General features: G+C 43.0%; 1 protein-coding gene across 1 annotated transcript in view; it reads left to right on the forward strand.

Annotated features, from left to right (window-relative positions):
- Positions 1 to 15,284, forward strand: part of LOC102263468 (cubilin) — a gene marked incomplete at its 5' end in the record, with an annotated part of 113,991 nt that overhangs the window by 85,516 nt on the left and 13,191 nt on the right. Inside the window, 3 exons of the mRNA XM_005880961.2 lie at positions 3,610 to 3,818; positions 13,764 to 13,926; positions 14,257 to 14,462. Coding sequence (XP_005881023.1) covers positions 3,610 to 3,818; positions 13,764 to 13,926; positions 14,257 to 14,462 — 578 coding nt within the window. The remainder of the gene's footprint in view (positions 1 to 3,609; positions 3,819 to 13,763; positions 13,927 to 14,256; positions 14,463 to 15,284) is intronic.

A 15,284-nucleotide genomic window follows, 5' to 3' on the forward strand; every position in this document is an offset into this window, starting at 1 on the left:
ACCTGTACACAAATTCATGCACCAGGCCTCCAGTACAGAATAATATTGAATGAAATTGAAAAAATGTTTTTTAAAGAGTGGGGTAATCAGAGCAATTATAACAATTTCCTGTATCATACAAACACCAAAAAGTGTTTACTCATGTGACTTTACTTGTTACTCACACATTTACTTCAATAATTTGACTATTCACCCATATAGTACTATATTTACTGATATTTATATATAATGTGAATTACATAATTCACTCATATAATGTTTTATTTACTTAATTATTTGACTACTTTGGAAAGAATTATCTGTGATAATGTTAGCTTTTCACTTTCATTATTTTCTGTGTATATTTTAAGAGTTAAGCAATGTGCTTTATTACAGTTTTATTACTCAAACAAGCTACTTATTGTCAGTTATTGCCAAAATAGGGGTACATAACAAACTATCCAAATTTCAGTGGTTTATGCCTAGAGCATTTATTTTTATCAGTCACTGGTTTGACTGCCTCTGCTCCCAGCTGCAGGTTAACTGTGGTTGGTTCCAGACTTCCGGCTGGGCTCAGGTCTGCTCTCCATCCACTTTCTCTTTCACCAGCAGTCACCCAGGGCATGAGCTCTGGGTGAATCACAGGAGGACAAAAAGGCCAAGCAAAAATCGCAAGCCCATTTAAGGCCTCTTTCCACTTCATGACCACAAAGATTCCAATGTCTAAAGCAAGTCATATGACCAAGCCTAACATCAAGTGGGCAGAAAAATATCCTCTGCCATTCTAGTGCACTTCAAAGAGAGAAACCGATGACAGAAGGATTGAAGGATTAAGAATCATTCAATCTACCACTCAATCTATGCCAATACATGCCAATGATTTATAGATTTTTGCTCTGGGGTTCCTTGGAGGAAGAAGGGTGTTTCTGTCTTATGACAGCAGTAGTAGTGGTGGTAGTAGTAATAGTACCTATACTTATAATAGGGTAATATGCAAATTAGTCATGATACTGTCATGTATCCACCGAACAGCAGGAGGGCGGGGCAGTGAGCTAGGTGTGGCAGAGAGCTGTGAGCGGCGGTGGGCAGGGCAGCCAGCTGAGGCAAGCAGCAGTGAGCTACTTGCGCACGGATTCATGCGCAGGGCCACTAGTTGTATGATAAGTGTGTTTAATGGCACGTACTGTGCCCAAAAACAGTTATCATTCTGCCCTTAGTAACTTATTAGTAACAATAAACAAGTAGTGATAAAATATATAACTTGAATTTTTAAAAACAGTATTTAGTTTTTTGGAGCTGATGTAGTAATAGAATTAAGCCAAGAGCATCATTTTCCTGTATGAAAACCTCCAAGTCTTTATTGCCCCTTGCTACCTCCAGCCCGACAGGGCGATGTCCTCTTACCTAGTATAACCTCCTCCAGTCCTGTTCCCCTTCATGTAAACACGACTACCAGATACAATTTTAGATCAGACTTGACTAGAGAGTACATTCTGACCCTACCACTACTCTGACAAAAAAACTTTCAAGTGGACCCCATTGTACACAGAAAAAACGTCTAAATGTCAAATTCTGTACTCTGACATTTGAGGCCTCTATAGAACAGCCCATCCTGTTTTCTAACCTTCTCATTATTCTCTTTCATGTACTCTGTTGTTTTCACAAACAGAATTTTGCTCTTCTAAGCATATAATATAAATTCTTGTCCACTAACCTTTGGTTATGAGGTGCTGTCAGCCTGGAATTGCCAGCACCAAGCCCGTCTCTACCTGATCTTGTCCTATTTATCCTTCAAGACCCAGATCAGATGCCACCTCCTCCTTGAGCATTCTAGATCCTCACAGCCTGAGGTAATTTCCCCTTCTTGCTAAACTCAGGACTTTCCTGCCTCCTTTATGGCACCTAAATTGGACTCTCATTATTTATCTATTCATAGCATTGCTCCTGGACTACTATTCATCTTTTTCCAACTTCAATACTAAATATATTTCCTTCACTATTAAAACAATGGTTATTGAATTAATAAATAAATGTATCAATTCATTAATACCTTAAATAATTGTTCTCCCCTGCTATGCATGTCAATAAACTTAAGTGGTTTCCTTAAGTAACAATACCAAAATAAAAGCTGTGCAAACTCCAATTCTTTTTTTAGTTTGCAGGCCTATTTAATATGAAAAGAATTATTAGAATTATACCATGAAGCATTGCACATTGCTTTGGTTTCAAAATAATTTTGTCCTAGTTACCACCATATGTGAAAATATCAGAAACTGGGCCTTTGGAAGAATTTCAGCTCCAGAAAACATCTGACTGTGCCTATAATCTATAGTTTGACCTGAGTTAGGAGTGGTGGACAAGGCAGTCTGACCTACTAAATCAGTGGTTCTCAACCTTGGCTGCACATTAGAATCACCTGGGAATCTTTTTAAAATCCTGATTTCTGGGCCTCACAGCCAAGGTTGAGAACCACTGCACTAAATAATGCCTCTGTCCTGAACAACACCATCGGTTGATAGCCTTTGCCTCTGAGGAGGGCTGCCATTGTGCGCATTTCCTGCCAAGCGCCAAGTCCAAAATCTTAGCGCCCCCTAATGTTGAAAGCAACCCTTTCACTATTAACAGCAAAATAAATGGAATAAGAATAATAAATGAAGACCAAAGTCAGTGAAATTTAACTTTGAAAGTAGTAATGATCTATGTTTGTGTAGAATGCAAAATTTATGGACATTAGTTCTAGTATTTAATCCCTAGTCCTCTTACAACTATTTTGAGCTTAATTCATCCTCACTATTTCTGTTGAAATTGTCCATAGTTTTTCTTCCTTCTTAAATATTTTCTGAGGCATTGACTTAGGCTGTGGAGTGGATGAAACTAAATCCAATGTTCTGCGGATTTTCCATATTTTTTCATAGTAAATCATTTAGTCATCTCATGGGTACTTTTTTATCCCTCTCTTTTTAGTCTAAATTTCAAAATTTTTATTTCAAAGTAGACTATTTTCTTCACTAGTGGTCTTCTTCTTTAGCTCTTCTTTTTTTCTGGAAAAGGGAAAATTAAATTTAGAATGTGGTTTAATATAAACTGGAAGTGCTAAATGCCTCAGCCTCTTTCTGACAGATTATTTAAATAAAAGGTTTGTTGGGAGCCAATTTTCTTGGCATGTTGGGTAAATTCTTCATAAATTCAGTTTTCAGTTGGATAGTGTTCATAAAAGCAAAACATAAAAATAAAACATGTCCACAGTTTCCACCAGTTTTATTATGCAAAACACTATTTTCTATAAAATTGGATTTTTCAAGGCTAGAAAAAGCTTTAATAAATCACATCAGCAGGTCTAAAAATGCACAAAGAACCAACTCTGATTCTCCACTTTTCTAAGCAACTCTGTGTGAATGAGAAGAAAGGGATTGAGGGGTGGTGAGAGGAGTGGAGAGGAACTAGGTAATGAAGAAGTTAAGGCCAGTAGCAACAGCACCTGCACAAGCCCACTGAAGCTCAGGGAACAGTCTGACAATAGTTATCAACGTGTGAGAGAAAGTAGGAACAATATGATTTTTAAAAGCCTCCATGTGGAAACTAAGACCTGTTCCTCTCAGTTTGCTTAATGATGTCTTTATTTCGACACAGGGCCTCAACAAGGATGTGGTGGCTATCTGACAGGCTCCAATAGCACCTTTGCCTCTCCTGATTCTGATGCAAATGGAAGATATGACAAGAATTTAAACTGCATATGGTTCATAATTGCCCCTGTAAACAAACTCATTAAACTCACCTTCAATACATTTGCTCTGGAGTCAGCATCTACTTTGCAAAGATGCATTTATGACTATGTAAAGGTAAGGCTATTATATTTCTTAACAGAAGTATTCTAATCCAGACTTTCATATGGTATATTCCACTTTATGCCATACAGGAGGTTTTGAAAATTGTGTGTAGTGCTAATTTTTAAAATGTCCTATACTTCAATGATATAATGTACTAGAGGCCCGGGTGCATGAAATTCTGTTTGCAGCTGGTCACACCCCCTTCAGGGTGGGGGTCCCCACTGGGGTGCCTGGCCAGCCTGGATGAGGGGATGATGGCTGTTTGCAGCTGGTCACACCCCCTTCAGGGTGGGGGTCCCCACTGGGGTGCCTGGCCAGCCTGGATGAGGGGATGATGGCTGTTTGCAGCTGGTCACACCCCCTTCAGGGTGGGGGTCCCCACTGGGGTGCCTGGCCAGCCTGGATGAGGGGATGATGGCTGTTTGCAGCTGGTCACACCCCCTTCAGGGTGGGGGTCCCCACTGGGGTGCCTGGCCAGCCTGGATGAGGGGATGATGGCTGTTTGCAGCTGGTCACACCCCCTTCAGGGTGGGGGTCCCCACTGGGGTGCCTGGCCAGCCTGGATGAGGGGATGATGGCTGTTTGCAGCTGGTCACACCCCCTTCAGGGTGGGGGTCCCCACTGGGGTGCCTGGCCAGCCTGGATGAGGGGATGATGGCTGTTTGCAGCTGGTCACACCCCCTTCAGGGTGGGGGTCCCCACTGGGGTGCCTGGCCAGCCTGGATGAGGGGATGATGGCTGTTTGCAGCTGGTCACACCCCCTTCAGGGTGGGGGTCCCCACTGGGGTGCCTGGCCAGCCTGGATGAGGGGATGATGGCTGTTTGCAGCTGGTCACACCCCCTTCAGGGTGGGGGTCCCCACTGGGGTGCCTGGCCAGCCTGGATGAGGGGATGATGGCTGTTTGCAGCTGGTCACACCCCCTTCAGGGTGGGGGTCCCCACTGGGGTGCCTGGCCAGCCTGGATGAGGGGATGATGGCTGTTTGCAGCTGGTCACACACCCTTCAGGGTGGGGGTCCCCACTGGGGTGCCTGGCCAGCCTGGATGAGGGGATGATGGCTGTTTGCAGCTGGTCACACACCCTTCAGGGTGGGGGTCCCCACTGGGGTGCCTGGCCAGCCTGGATGAGGGGATGATGGCTGTTTGCAGCTGGTCACACACCCTTCAGGGTGGGGGTCCCCACTGGGGTGCCTGGCCAGCCTGGATGAGGGGATGATGGCTGTTTGCAGCTGGTCACACACCCTTCAGGGTGGGGGTCCCCACTGGGGTGCCTGGCCAGCCTGGATGAGGGGATGATGGCTGTTTGCAGCTGGTCACACACCCTTCAGGGTGGGGGTCCCCACTGGGGTGCCTGGCCAGCCTGGATGAGGGGATGATGGCTGTTTGCAGCTGGTCACACCCCCTTCAGGGTGGGGGTCCCCACTGGGGTGCCTGGCCAGCCTGGATGAGGGGATGATTGCTGTTTGCCGCTGGTCACACCCCCTTCAGGGTGGGGGTCCCCACTGGGGTGCCTGGCCAGCCTGGATGAGGGGATGATTGCTGTTTGCCGCTGGTCACACCCCCTTCAGGGTGGGGGTCCCCACTGGGGTGCCTGGCCAGTCTGGGTGAGGGGCTGAGGGCTGCTTTCAGGCTGGCGGTTGTTGACTGAAGCTCCCAACTGCTCCTTTTTTTTCTCTTTTTTTATTTTATTCTGGGCCAGCTTTAGCTCTGGCTCTAGCTCTGAGGCTTCGTATCTGGTTTGTTTGCCATTCTATAATCGAAACAATGTATAACTTCAGCTCTGAGATCCCGGCAGGTTGAAAGCTGGTTTCTAGGGTTTTGTTTAGCTTCTTATTTACAACATAGTACATAGTTGATTAGATTTGCAACTCAGAGGCCGGCAAGTGAGGCGGGGAACGTTGGAGTCTGCAGTCACTGAAGCAAGGAAGCCTCATGTTCGCTTCCAGCTGCCTGGCTGCCGGCCGCCATCTTGGCTGACAGTTAATTTGCATAAGGATATGCTGATTAGCCAATGAGAAGGGTAGCGGTCGTACGCCAATTACCATGTTTCTCTTTTATTAGTGTAGATAATATAAAAGATGCTCTATCTCTATATCAAATTAATCTTTAATATGGAAGACTCAAAAACTTTGGGTGGCTTCTAACATTAGCTTTAAGATTCACTGTTTAACCGTGTCTCATAAGGAGATGATCTGTGGAATGAGCTTGTATAGAAAGAGATACTCAAAGGACCTTTGGTAAACCCTGCATATAAAAAACAACCCCTTAATTTATCTATTTTATATCTATTTTATATCTAAAGTATATAGATTTACTTTTCATATTACCTTTAGATGTGGAAAATATCTTAGTTCCAAAATCTCATTAAAATCCAAATTGAACAGAATTTTAAAAGTCTAATCTGGAATCAGGATTCCGGGTAAATTGTCACAGGGGGTGTCTGGAGTTAGGGCCCCGAGGTGAGATTACCTTTATGTCAGGAGGGTATAGAGATGGTAGAGATGACAAGTCTGGTGCAAGAGAAAATTTAAGTTCAAAATCATGTTAAACTTTAAAGAAATCGTGTGTGTGTGTGTGTGTGTGTGTGTGTGTGTGTGTGTGTGTGTGGTTTTAAACAGGAAAGAAAAGTCATAGGTGGAGTACACACTTGTGCCCTTAATTATATACTGTCTCATATTTCACTGTGATAAGCCCCAAGACTCAGAGAGCAGAAGAATGTCAGTGCTATTAGGAAGATAACATGCTTTTTGTGAAGGATCGGGGCAGGTTGGGTCATAGCAGGGCAGACAAATGGCATTGCCTGTGGGCAGAGGATGGAACAGAGCTCCAGCAAGAGAACAGAGCAGAGGGGAGATAGCAGAAGAGCCCTTCCGAAATCAGGGGAAACGGTGCTTTCATTTAGGGGGACAGCCTGGAGCTAGACAGCCAGGGTCCCACTCAACTCCATGAAAGGTTCACAGTGAGGCAACTGGAGAACAAAAGACAAGAAACATGAGTCATGGAAAACAACAACAACCAGGAATACATAGTATCAGCGAAGTCAAGGAGAGAGCCTTTACCAAGGATGGGTGGTCAATGCGTTTAAATGGTAAATTAGAGGCCAGGAAAGGTTAAGATGAAGGAAAAACTCATTAGACTGGGTGACAACTTTAAATAAAGTATTGACACAGGAGCAAGATCAGAGGGAGTTCTTGAAAACCTAGAGCTAACAAGAAATGTCAGTTCAGATTGAATTGTTCCTTTCTGAAATGAGACCAAAATGGCTTGGAACAGCAGAACAGCTGATGTTCAAGAATGTTCAAGAGTTACCTTGATTTTACAGAAAGGTACCTTGATTTTACAGAAAGGTAGTAAGTGATAGAGACAAATAACATGCACTCAAACCTAATTTTGCCACCCTACAAATTTTGTCTCCTTGATTCTTATCACTGCATCTACTAAAAAACAAACAAAAAAATCACATAATCATACCTATCTTGCAAAGCTATTTTGAGGATAAAGATAATGTATGCTAGACTGTTCAGCACTATGCCTGACATATAATTTGTAAACAAATTTATTTCTTTATTTTCCCCTTTGTGAAATTACAGAAGGCATGAGGCTGTACAATCTCCTTTTCTTAAAATATTAAAAATAATTGGTTTGCATTTACATTATTTTAAGTATAAATTCATAAAGGGTGTTTGGGCTTGGTTCTGCTGGGAAGGTTGATAGGATTTATTCTCAAGGTCCATTTCCATATAGGAGATTGTGATTTGATAATGTCATTAAAACAATAGTAACTTTAAGACAGAAATAGCAATATTGAAAACAAAGAGTTACTTTCTAGCTTTTAGATATAATAAAAAACAATCTGTTCAGATCTACCCTTATTTTACTTCTTGGGAAAGCAATTTTCCTCACTTGGTAATTTTTTCAGCTTATACGAAATGGGCAGATTAAAGAGCACCCCTTGGAATGGGAGACCTGGAGGGGTCTTTATGACAGAGATTCTCTGTGATAAATGGGACTTTTGATTCCTTTTAGATTGTTTCTTGGATATTATAATCAAATCACTTTTGAGAAAAGCTAACAATTCAATTCTGTAGGTAGATATACAAGTGAAAACTTGCCGATTCTATTATTCATCTGTAATTATATAACTATTTGTTAAAGGGTTGATTTGGAAGGTTATTCAAATATGCAGTGAACTGTGTGTGTCACTGAGCGGATGTGCTGATGTTAACATCACATCCATTCCATAAAGAGTCACATGGCATCATTATGTGCTGGGCATTATCCCCTGCACTCAAGATGTGAAAACGTAAAAATACAGTTCCTCAAGGAGCTGAAGAGTGAGGAGACAGGCATAAATCAGACAACATGACAAAATGACAAATATGGGCCACATAGGAAAGCAGAACAGAAGCGAGAATGGTTGATGTCATTTTGGGGTCAGGAAAGGCTTCCTACATGGGATGGCTGAGCTGGGCTTTGGAGGAACATCACAAAAGCAAGCTTCCTGTGTGAGGCTGGCTGCGAGGAGAAGGCAAGTCAGAGGGGCTGCGAGCTATGCAGAGCAGGCCCAGCTTCTGGACACCAGCTTGCCAATTGGCTAAGACTCCTCTGTGGTGAGCAGTGAGTGAAATGGCAGAGAGGGCTCAGAACTGGTGCCCTGGCTGACGCGTCTCTCTCAGGAAATATGGAACTAGCAGAAAGGAGATGGCTTCTTCCTAACATTCCCACCAATACTTTGTAATACTTCCTTGACCATTAAAGACAGTCATCTATGCTATAGCCTCCCCATATACATCCTATATAATAAAAAGGTGATATGCAAATTGACCCTAACGGCTGAACAACTGGTCACTATGATGCGCACCGACCACCAGGGGGCATGCGCTCAATGCAGGAGCTGCCCCTTGGTGGTCAGTACACTCCCACAGGGGGAGCGCTGCTCAGCCAAAAGCCCAGCTCACAGCTGGTGAACACAGCGGCGGTGGCAGGAGCCTCTCCCACCTCTGCAGCAGTGCTAAGGATGTCCGACTGACTGCTTAGGCTGGCTCGGGGAGCGGGCCTAAGCCATCAGCCGGACATCCCCTGAGGGCTCCCAGACTGCAAGAGGGCGCAGGCCAGGCTGAGGGACCCCGCCACCCTGAGTGCACAAATTTTGTGCACTGGGCCTCTAGTAGAAAATAAAGCTGTAGGCTCCAACCCGGTGGCCACACCGCCAGCCTCTTGAGCTCCTTGTAAAGTTGGGCCTTGGCGGCGTCAGACAGGCCTTACCCACAGGCTTCTCGGAAATGGCTGGAAACTTCGAAATGAGCGGAGCTCCCTGACAACGGCAGCCGGGGGGTCAAATCCAAGGTGTCCGGGAACTGGGGGACCTTTCTTCCACCAGGAGCCAGTGTGGAGCTCACGACTCCACCAGGGCCAAGGGTTCAGAGCGCTTTACAGAAGGCGGCCGGCACCCTCTCATGGCAGATATAAAAGTTTAAGTTTAAACTAATATGGGTGGGCTGCATTTGTAACGTAAATGCAATAGCAGTATCACCATCTGCAATATGAATTTCTAAATAATAGTAAAACTAAAATAAAACGGTTGCAAAGAAAACAAAAACTACCCTTCAACTTACAGAGCAACTGCATTTTTGGGAATTTGGTGAATATTAAAGCTGTGCAAAAAATATTTTTATGTTTGAATATTGAATGGGTTTAGGTTCTCGGATCAAATAATTAGAAACAGTTTTTTATACACAAATGTCTGGCAGGACATTCAATAATGTTGGACATAGAGTAAACCTTCACTTTGCAGAACTCTCCTGTGAATTATAAGATGGGATCCTGCCATGTGACTGCTGAGTGGTAAATGCCAGTTAGAGCGCCAGGTTATTGTGATGACCACAAAACACCACACGTGCTTCGCAAAGCACTCCCTAGGGAACAGTTCTGCCCCATTGAGAACATCTATCTTAACCCACTGGGCTTCCCCATTCAGTCTGTGGTCAGCCACTGGAGAGGGGGTTGTTCACCTCTGGGAAGAAGATCAGCAATCTATCCAGGCATCAGGTTCCTATCCTTATGAGGCAGTACCTACTACTGTTCATTCATTCACTCATCCATTCATGGGATAAATATTTATTTCAGCACCCATTATGTTCCAGACACCATTCTGAGTACTGGAAAAGAACATCAAGATAAAATACCATACTACTACTGGTAGTAATTCTAAAAATTGTGTTGTAAAAATTCCTGCATTTATAGAGCTGATTCTAATTGCTTCTTGTGGCTCTTCCTGAGACCACTGGGACCAGGATGACATTTTCCCCAGAAGGTTCTGAAATGATCAGAGTTCAGCCCTAAACTTGAAAAGTCACTGTGCTCTGATTCCCATCCCAAATTTTGCCCTGGCATGTTGGCCCGTGGATTCTAACAGAGGCTTCTCAATGAAATTAAAGAATTTGTGAAGTTAAGGAATTTGTAAGAGGCAATGTAGAGATGCTCCAAATAAGAACATAAAAATCTTCCTGTTATCAAATTCCCAGGAAAATATTAAAAGATAAAGTCCTAAGAAAATTACTGTCTGAAATAAAATTAAATGCGAAAGAAAGTCCACTATCAAAGTCTCTTGCCCTTTAGCATTAAAGTTCACAGAAATTAACATTCAAACACTTCCTTCCCCACTTTCTTCTGGGCTCAAATTAATGGCTGGGTAAAGTGCAGGGTCTTTCAGTCGTTGTAGGTAGAGGTATCTTCCCCTAAATTATTTGTGCAATTCCTTCAGGATCTTAAGTAGATTCTAATGTGCTCCACTATCAAAGAGTTTTAAAAGCTGAGAAAACACAAAGTTCTTCTCGGAACTAGTCTACATCCACAAGACTTAGAACATAACTTAAGTTCTGGGTCTGAAGCCCTGGTGCCAGGCCAAATATGCAATCAGCAGCAGCAATGATTGTGCAGGTCCCAAGGGCACCATCCCTGTCCTGGTCTGAATGTCCCCATCTCCAGCACTGTGCAGTGCGCCTCCTGTCGCACACTCTGGAGCCCCCTGCAGAAGTCCACAGTGGAGATTTAGCATTATCAGCGAATGGGATGGCAGACAAAAAAATTTTGGCTTCGGCTACAAAGAGTCCAGGAGCCCATGTCAGTTGTCCAGAGGCCACAACCTGTCTATTTCTACTCAATTAAGAGAAATCTTATTGTGCCAGTGAATGAACAAATGCAAATATCAGCTCAAAGCCAGGCATTATGCAATTACCTTCCATCACTTTTACCAGCTATTTATTCAAAACCCAAATCAGATCTTATAACTTCCACAGGAGAAGATGCAAACTCCTTAGCATGAAGCACATAGAACTTCAGTCTTGTCCCAATGTGTTTCCCAATCCCAATTCTCTCACCCTAATCTGCAGGCACATCAAAAGGTGGCGAGCTGTTGAGACATGCCATGCCTTCCGTACTCCTGAGGCTTTCTGCATCGCCTTCCATCTGCTTCCTCTTCCGTAGGACTGGAAGGGCCCCACCTACTGTGTGTGTGTGTGTGTGTGTGTGTGTGTGTGTGTGTGTGTGTGTGTGTGTGTTTATTGTTGACAGTATTACAAATGCACATCCTGCCCGGTTTTCCCCCTCTTTGACCCTCTTCCCAGCCCCTGCCCCACCCCAGGCCTTCACCACACTATTGTCTGTGTCCATGGCTATGCATATATGTATATAAGTTCTTAATTTTAAATAATAGTTCAAACAAATATCTGTGTGAGGTCATCATCTGGGTTTCCCTATTACATTATTTCATTGTAGCACTTATTTTCTTTATTTTACATATAATTCATACACAGATATATATGTATATTTAATTTATGGATCTCTTTCTCCCACTAATTTGTGAGTGTACAATTAGTGTCTTGAATGTATGGAAAGTGCATTATAATCATTGTATACATAGGACTAGCACAGAGGCCAGGCACACAGTACATAGAATAAAAGCGCCGCTAATATGAATGTGCTGACAAAGGCAGCAATGTTTCTAATAGAAGTTTAACTTGCTTACCTGAAAAAGTACATTAGCTAAGATTGACCAAACTACTCTTTTATAAAGTGAGGGGGGATACATGGCTTAACTCTTGAATCTCTTCTGGCTCTAAATTTACTAAAATCGTGTTCAAGCAGGTGAGACAGTGCCATCTAGTGGTCTGTCCTTTCTTCTGTTCACTGTTAAATTACTCTAACCATTTCTATCTTATATATTCCTAACATTTTTAACTAATGTCAGTGGTCATGTCCATTCTCAGGTTTATAGCACACCACAGTTCTTTTAGAAATTCAATATTTACGTCTACACACATACTGATTTTAGAAATACCATGATTACTGAGCTGGAGAAAACACTGTTTTCTAATAATTGACAGAAATCCAAGTACCCACTATTTCAACAGACTTTGTCGACTTATTCTGGGTACTGGTGATACCACGTGAATAATTAGCCTTCCCACGCATGGCATTTACGATCTTGTTGGAAGATAGACCAGAAAAAAATAAATATGCAACAAATAAGATAGATTTTTATTATAATAAGAAAATAGAAGAGGGGGAGGGCCACATTAGATAGGCTTGGCCTCTCTCAAAAAGAGACATTTGAGCTGAGATCCCTTGAGTGTGGTCCATCCAAGAGCTGAGGTCCGTCCAAGAGCTGGGTAGGAACTCATCCTGGGATGGAGGAACTACAGGGAGCCGGGAAGTGGGAGGGAGGCTGAGGCAGGCCCAGGCCAGACCAGGTAGGGGCTTGCAAGCCCCATAGAGTTTGGTTTTACATTAAATGCAGTGGGAATCTCCTGGAGCATTTTAGGCCGAGCAGGAGCATGATCTGATTTAAGTTTGAGAACACTCAGGCAGCTCAGTGGAGAATACTCTGGCTGCTCTGGCTAAACACGTCTGTCAGGAAGGTGTTACAAGAACAAAGGTGAAGGAGATGCTGGTGACAGTGGAGACGGAGCCCTCTGGGATCGATTTTGAAGGCGAGTGGAATAGAAGCCGGGTAGAGGAGAGAGGCAGGAGCCAAGGATGACTCAAGTTGTAGCCTAGAGCCGTTCATTGATATAAAGAAGTCAGGGAGAGAACAGGGTTGCAGGGGTGGGTATTGGGAGAGAGGACTTATTTATTAGCTCTTTATTGAGTTCCTCTCCTGTGCCAGACGCTCTTCTAAAAACGGGACTTGCAGTGCACAGAACAAACAGCAACCTGTGCTTCCATAGACCTTTCACTTCCTTCAGAACGGAAGATAGTAACATAACTAACATGTACCGTGTGTAGAGGAACTGCATGCGCTAAAGAAAACAGAACGCAAGAAAGAAGGAAGAGAATGATGGGAAGGATGCCATTAAAAGCGTGGTCAGGCAGAGGCAACAACGCATGCGGCAGACAGGAAGCAGCTGCGGGCCTCTTTGCTCAGGGAGCAGAGGAAACAAAGCGGAGACAGAAGGATATAGAGTGAAAAGGTCAGGGGTGGGGTGGAGAGCAGATTCTGTTAGGTCTTCGAGGCCACTTTCATGGCGTGGCCTTTGTACTGAGTGGATGGGAAGCAGTGAGGAGGGTTCTTGGCAGAATATTTATGGCCCAACTTGCATTTTAACTGTTTCCTCTGGCTGACATGTTGAGGACCCAGGCAAGGGTGGGACCCGCACCGTAGTGAGTGGATGTGAGGGTAGTGATGGGTTTGCTGACTGTAATGACACATTATTTTTAAAATCATATATTACTTTCACAATCAGAAAAAACTTTTTAGACATTGTATCAGGTTTTTACTGAAACTCGTTTTATATTATATTCAATTTAATAACTATTCTGTTCCTAAATTAAAACTAGCTCTAAGAACATCAATGTAAGATTCTTAATCATGACTTATTGGGACTTCACATCCATTTTAGTATAAAATTTTCAACTTCTTGGTGAATAATGGAGAACTAATGAACTATTTTCCTTTCAGTTATATGATGGGGAGAGTGAAAATGCCAAGCTGGCCGGAACATTCTGTGGTTCCACTGTACCCGCTCCCTTTGTCTCTTCTGGGAACTTCCTGACAGTTCAATTTGTCAGTGACATAAGTTTAGAAAGGGAAGGATTTAATGCCACATATACCTTCATCAACAGTGAGTAAATGGAGACATTTTTATATATTATGAAACACGTGTATTTATGCACTAAAAATGTCACACTTATATTTAAACTCAGTGTTAATTATCATCTAAGTTCAATGCCAATTACTAAACACCATGTTACTTACTCTATGTTTAATTCAGGGTATAAATCTGGTACAATTCTTAGCCAAGAATATATATTCTAAATTCTTCATGGAGGGATTGATGTAAATATAATTCCTTTGGGCGGGAGGGGTAGAGAAGGCAGAATTTTAAATATTGCATGTGTGATAAGACATGAGTAAAATTTGTCTTGAAAGTTGTTCTTTTTTCCCATCTCAGTGACTTGTGGTGGAACATATAATGCAACTTGGACCCCACAAAATATTTCCTCACCCAATGCATCAAACCCAGATGTCCCACTTTCCACCTGCACGTGGGTCTTCGAAGCTCCTCCGCATCAGCAGGTCGAGATAACCGTGTGGGCATTCCAGCTGCAGTCTCGGGACTGCCACCAGAATTACTTGGAGTTTCAGGACACACCGGAGGTAATCATTACAGTGTGAATGGCATTCACATCTAGTGACCTTTTTACCAGTACTTGCAAAACACTTGAAGTATGAATAATGAAATACATTGTCAAAATTTCTCCTAGCTTAATGTGTTTTTTAGCTATACATAAACCCTCTATTTAGGTGTTGAGAAATTTGAACTTGGTCCTTAGGTCAGGAGCTCTCAAACTTTCATCAGCATAAGGAACATCTGGGTATCTTGATACAGGTGCATACCCCTGGGCCTCTCTCAGAGAAGGATTCCCCCACAGAGCACCCATTACTGTGAATTTCTTTTAGGTTTATGTATTATTATTTTTTTTACTTATTGTCTAAAGTTTTACATATGTAAAACTTTTCCCCGATTGACCCACCCACCCCATGCCATTCCCACCCTGGGCAAGCCTTCATCTTGGTTATGCCAATATGCATGCATACAAGTTGTTTGGTTGCTCTCTAACCCCCCCCCCCACCTCCTTATCCCCTGCCATTTGTCTCTGGATCTATTCTTGTTCATCAAATTATGTTGATCATTATATCCTACATATGAGTGAGATCACGTGATATTTATCTTTCTCCGACTGGCTTATTTTGCTTAGCATAATGCTCTCCGGTTCCATCCATGCTGTTGCAAATGGTAAAAGTTCCTTCTTTTTTATAGCAGCGTAGTATTTCATTGTGTAGATGTACCACGTTTTTTAATCCACTCATCTGCTGATGGACACTTAGGTTGTTTCCAAATCTTAGCTATGGTAAATTGTGCTGCTATGAACATAGGGGTGCATATATCCTTTCTGATTGGTGTTTCTGGTTTCTTGG

Source organism: Myotis brandtii, unplaced genomic scaffold (genome assembly GCF_000412655.1).
Source record: "Myotis brandtii unplaced genomic scaffold, ASM41265v1 scaffold663, whole genome shotgun sequence".
NCBI lineage: Eukaryota > Metazoa > Chordata > Mammalia > Chiroptera > Vespertilionidae > Myotis > Myotis brandtii.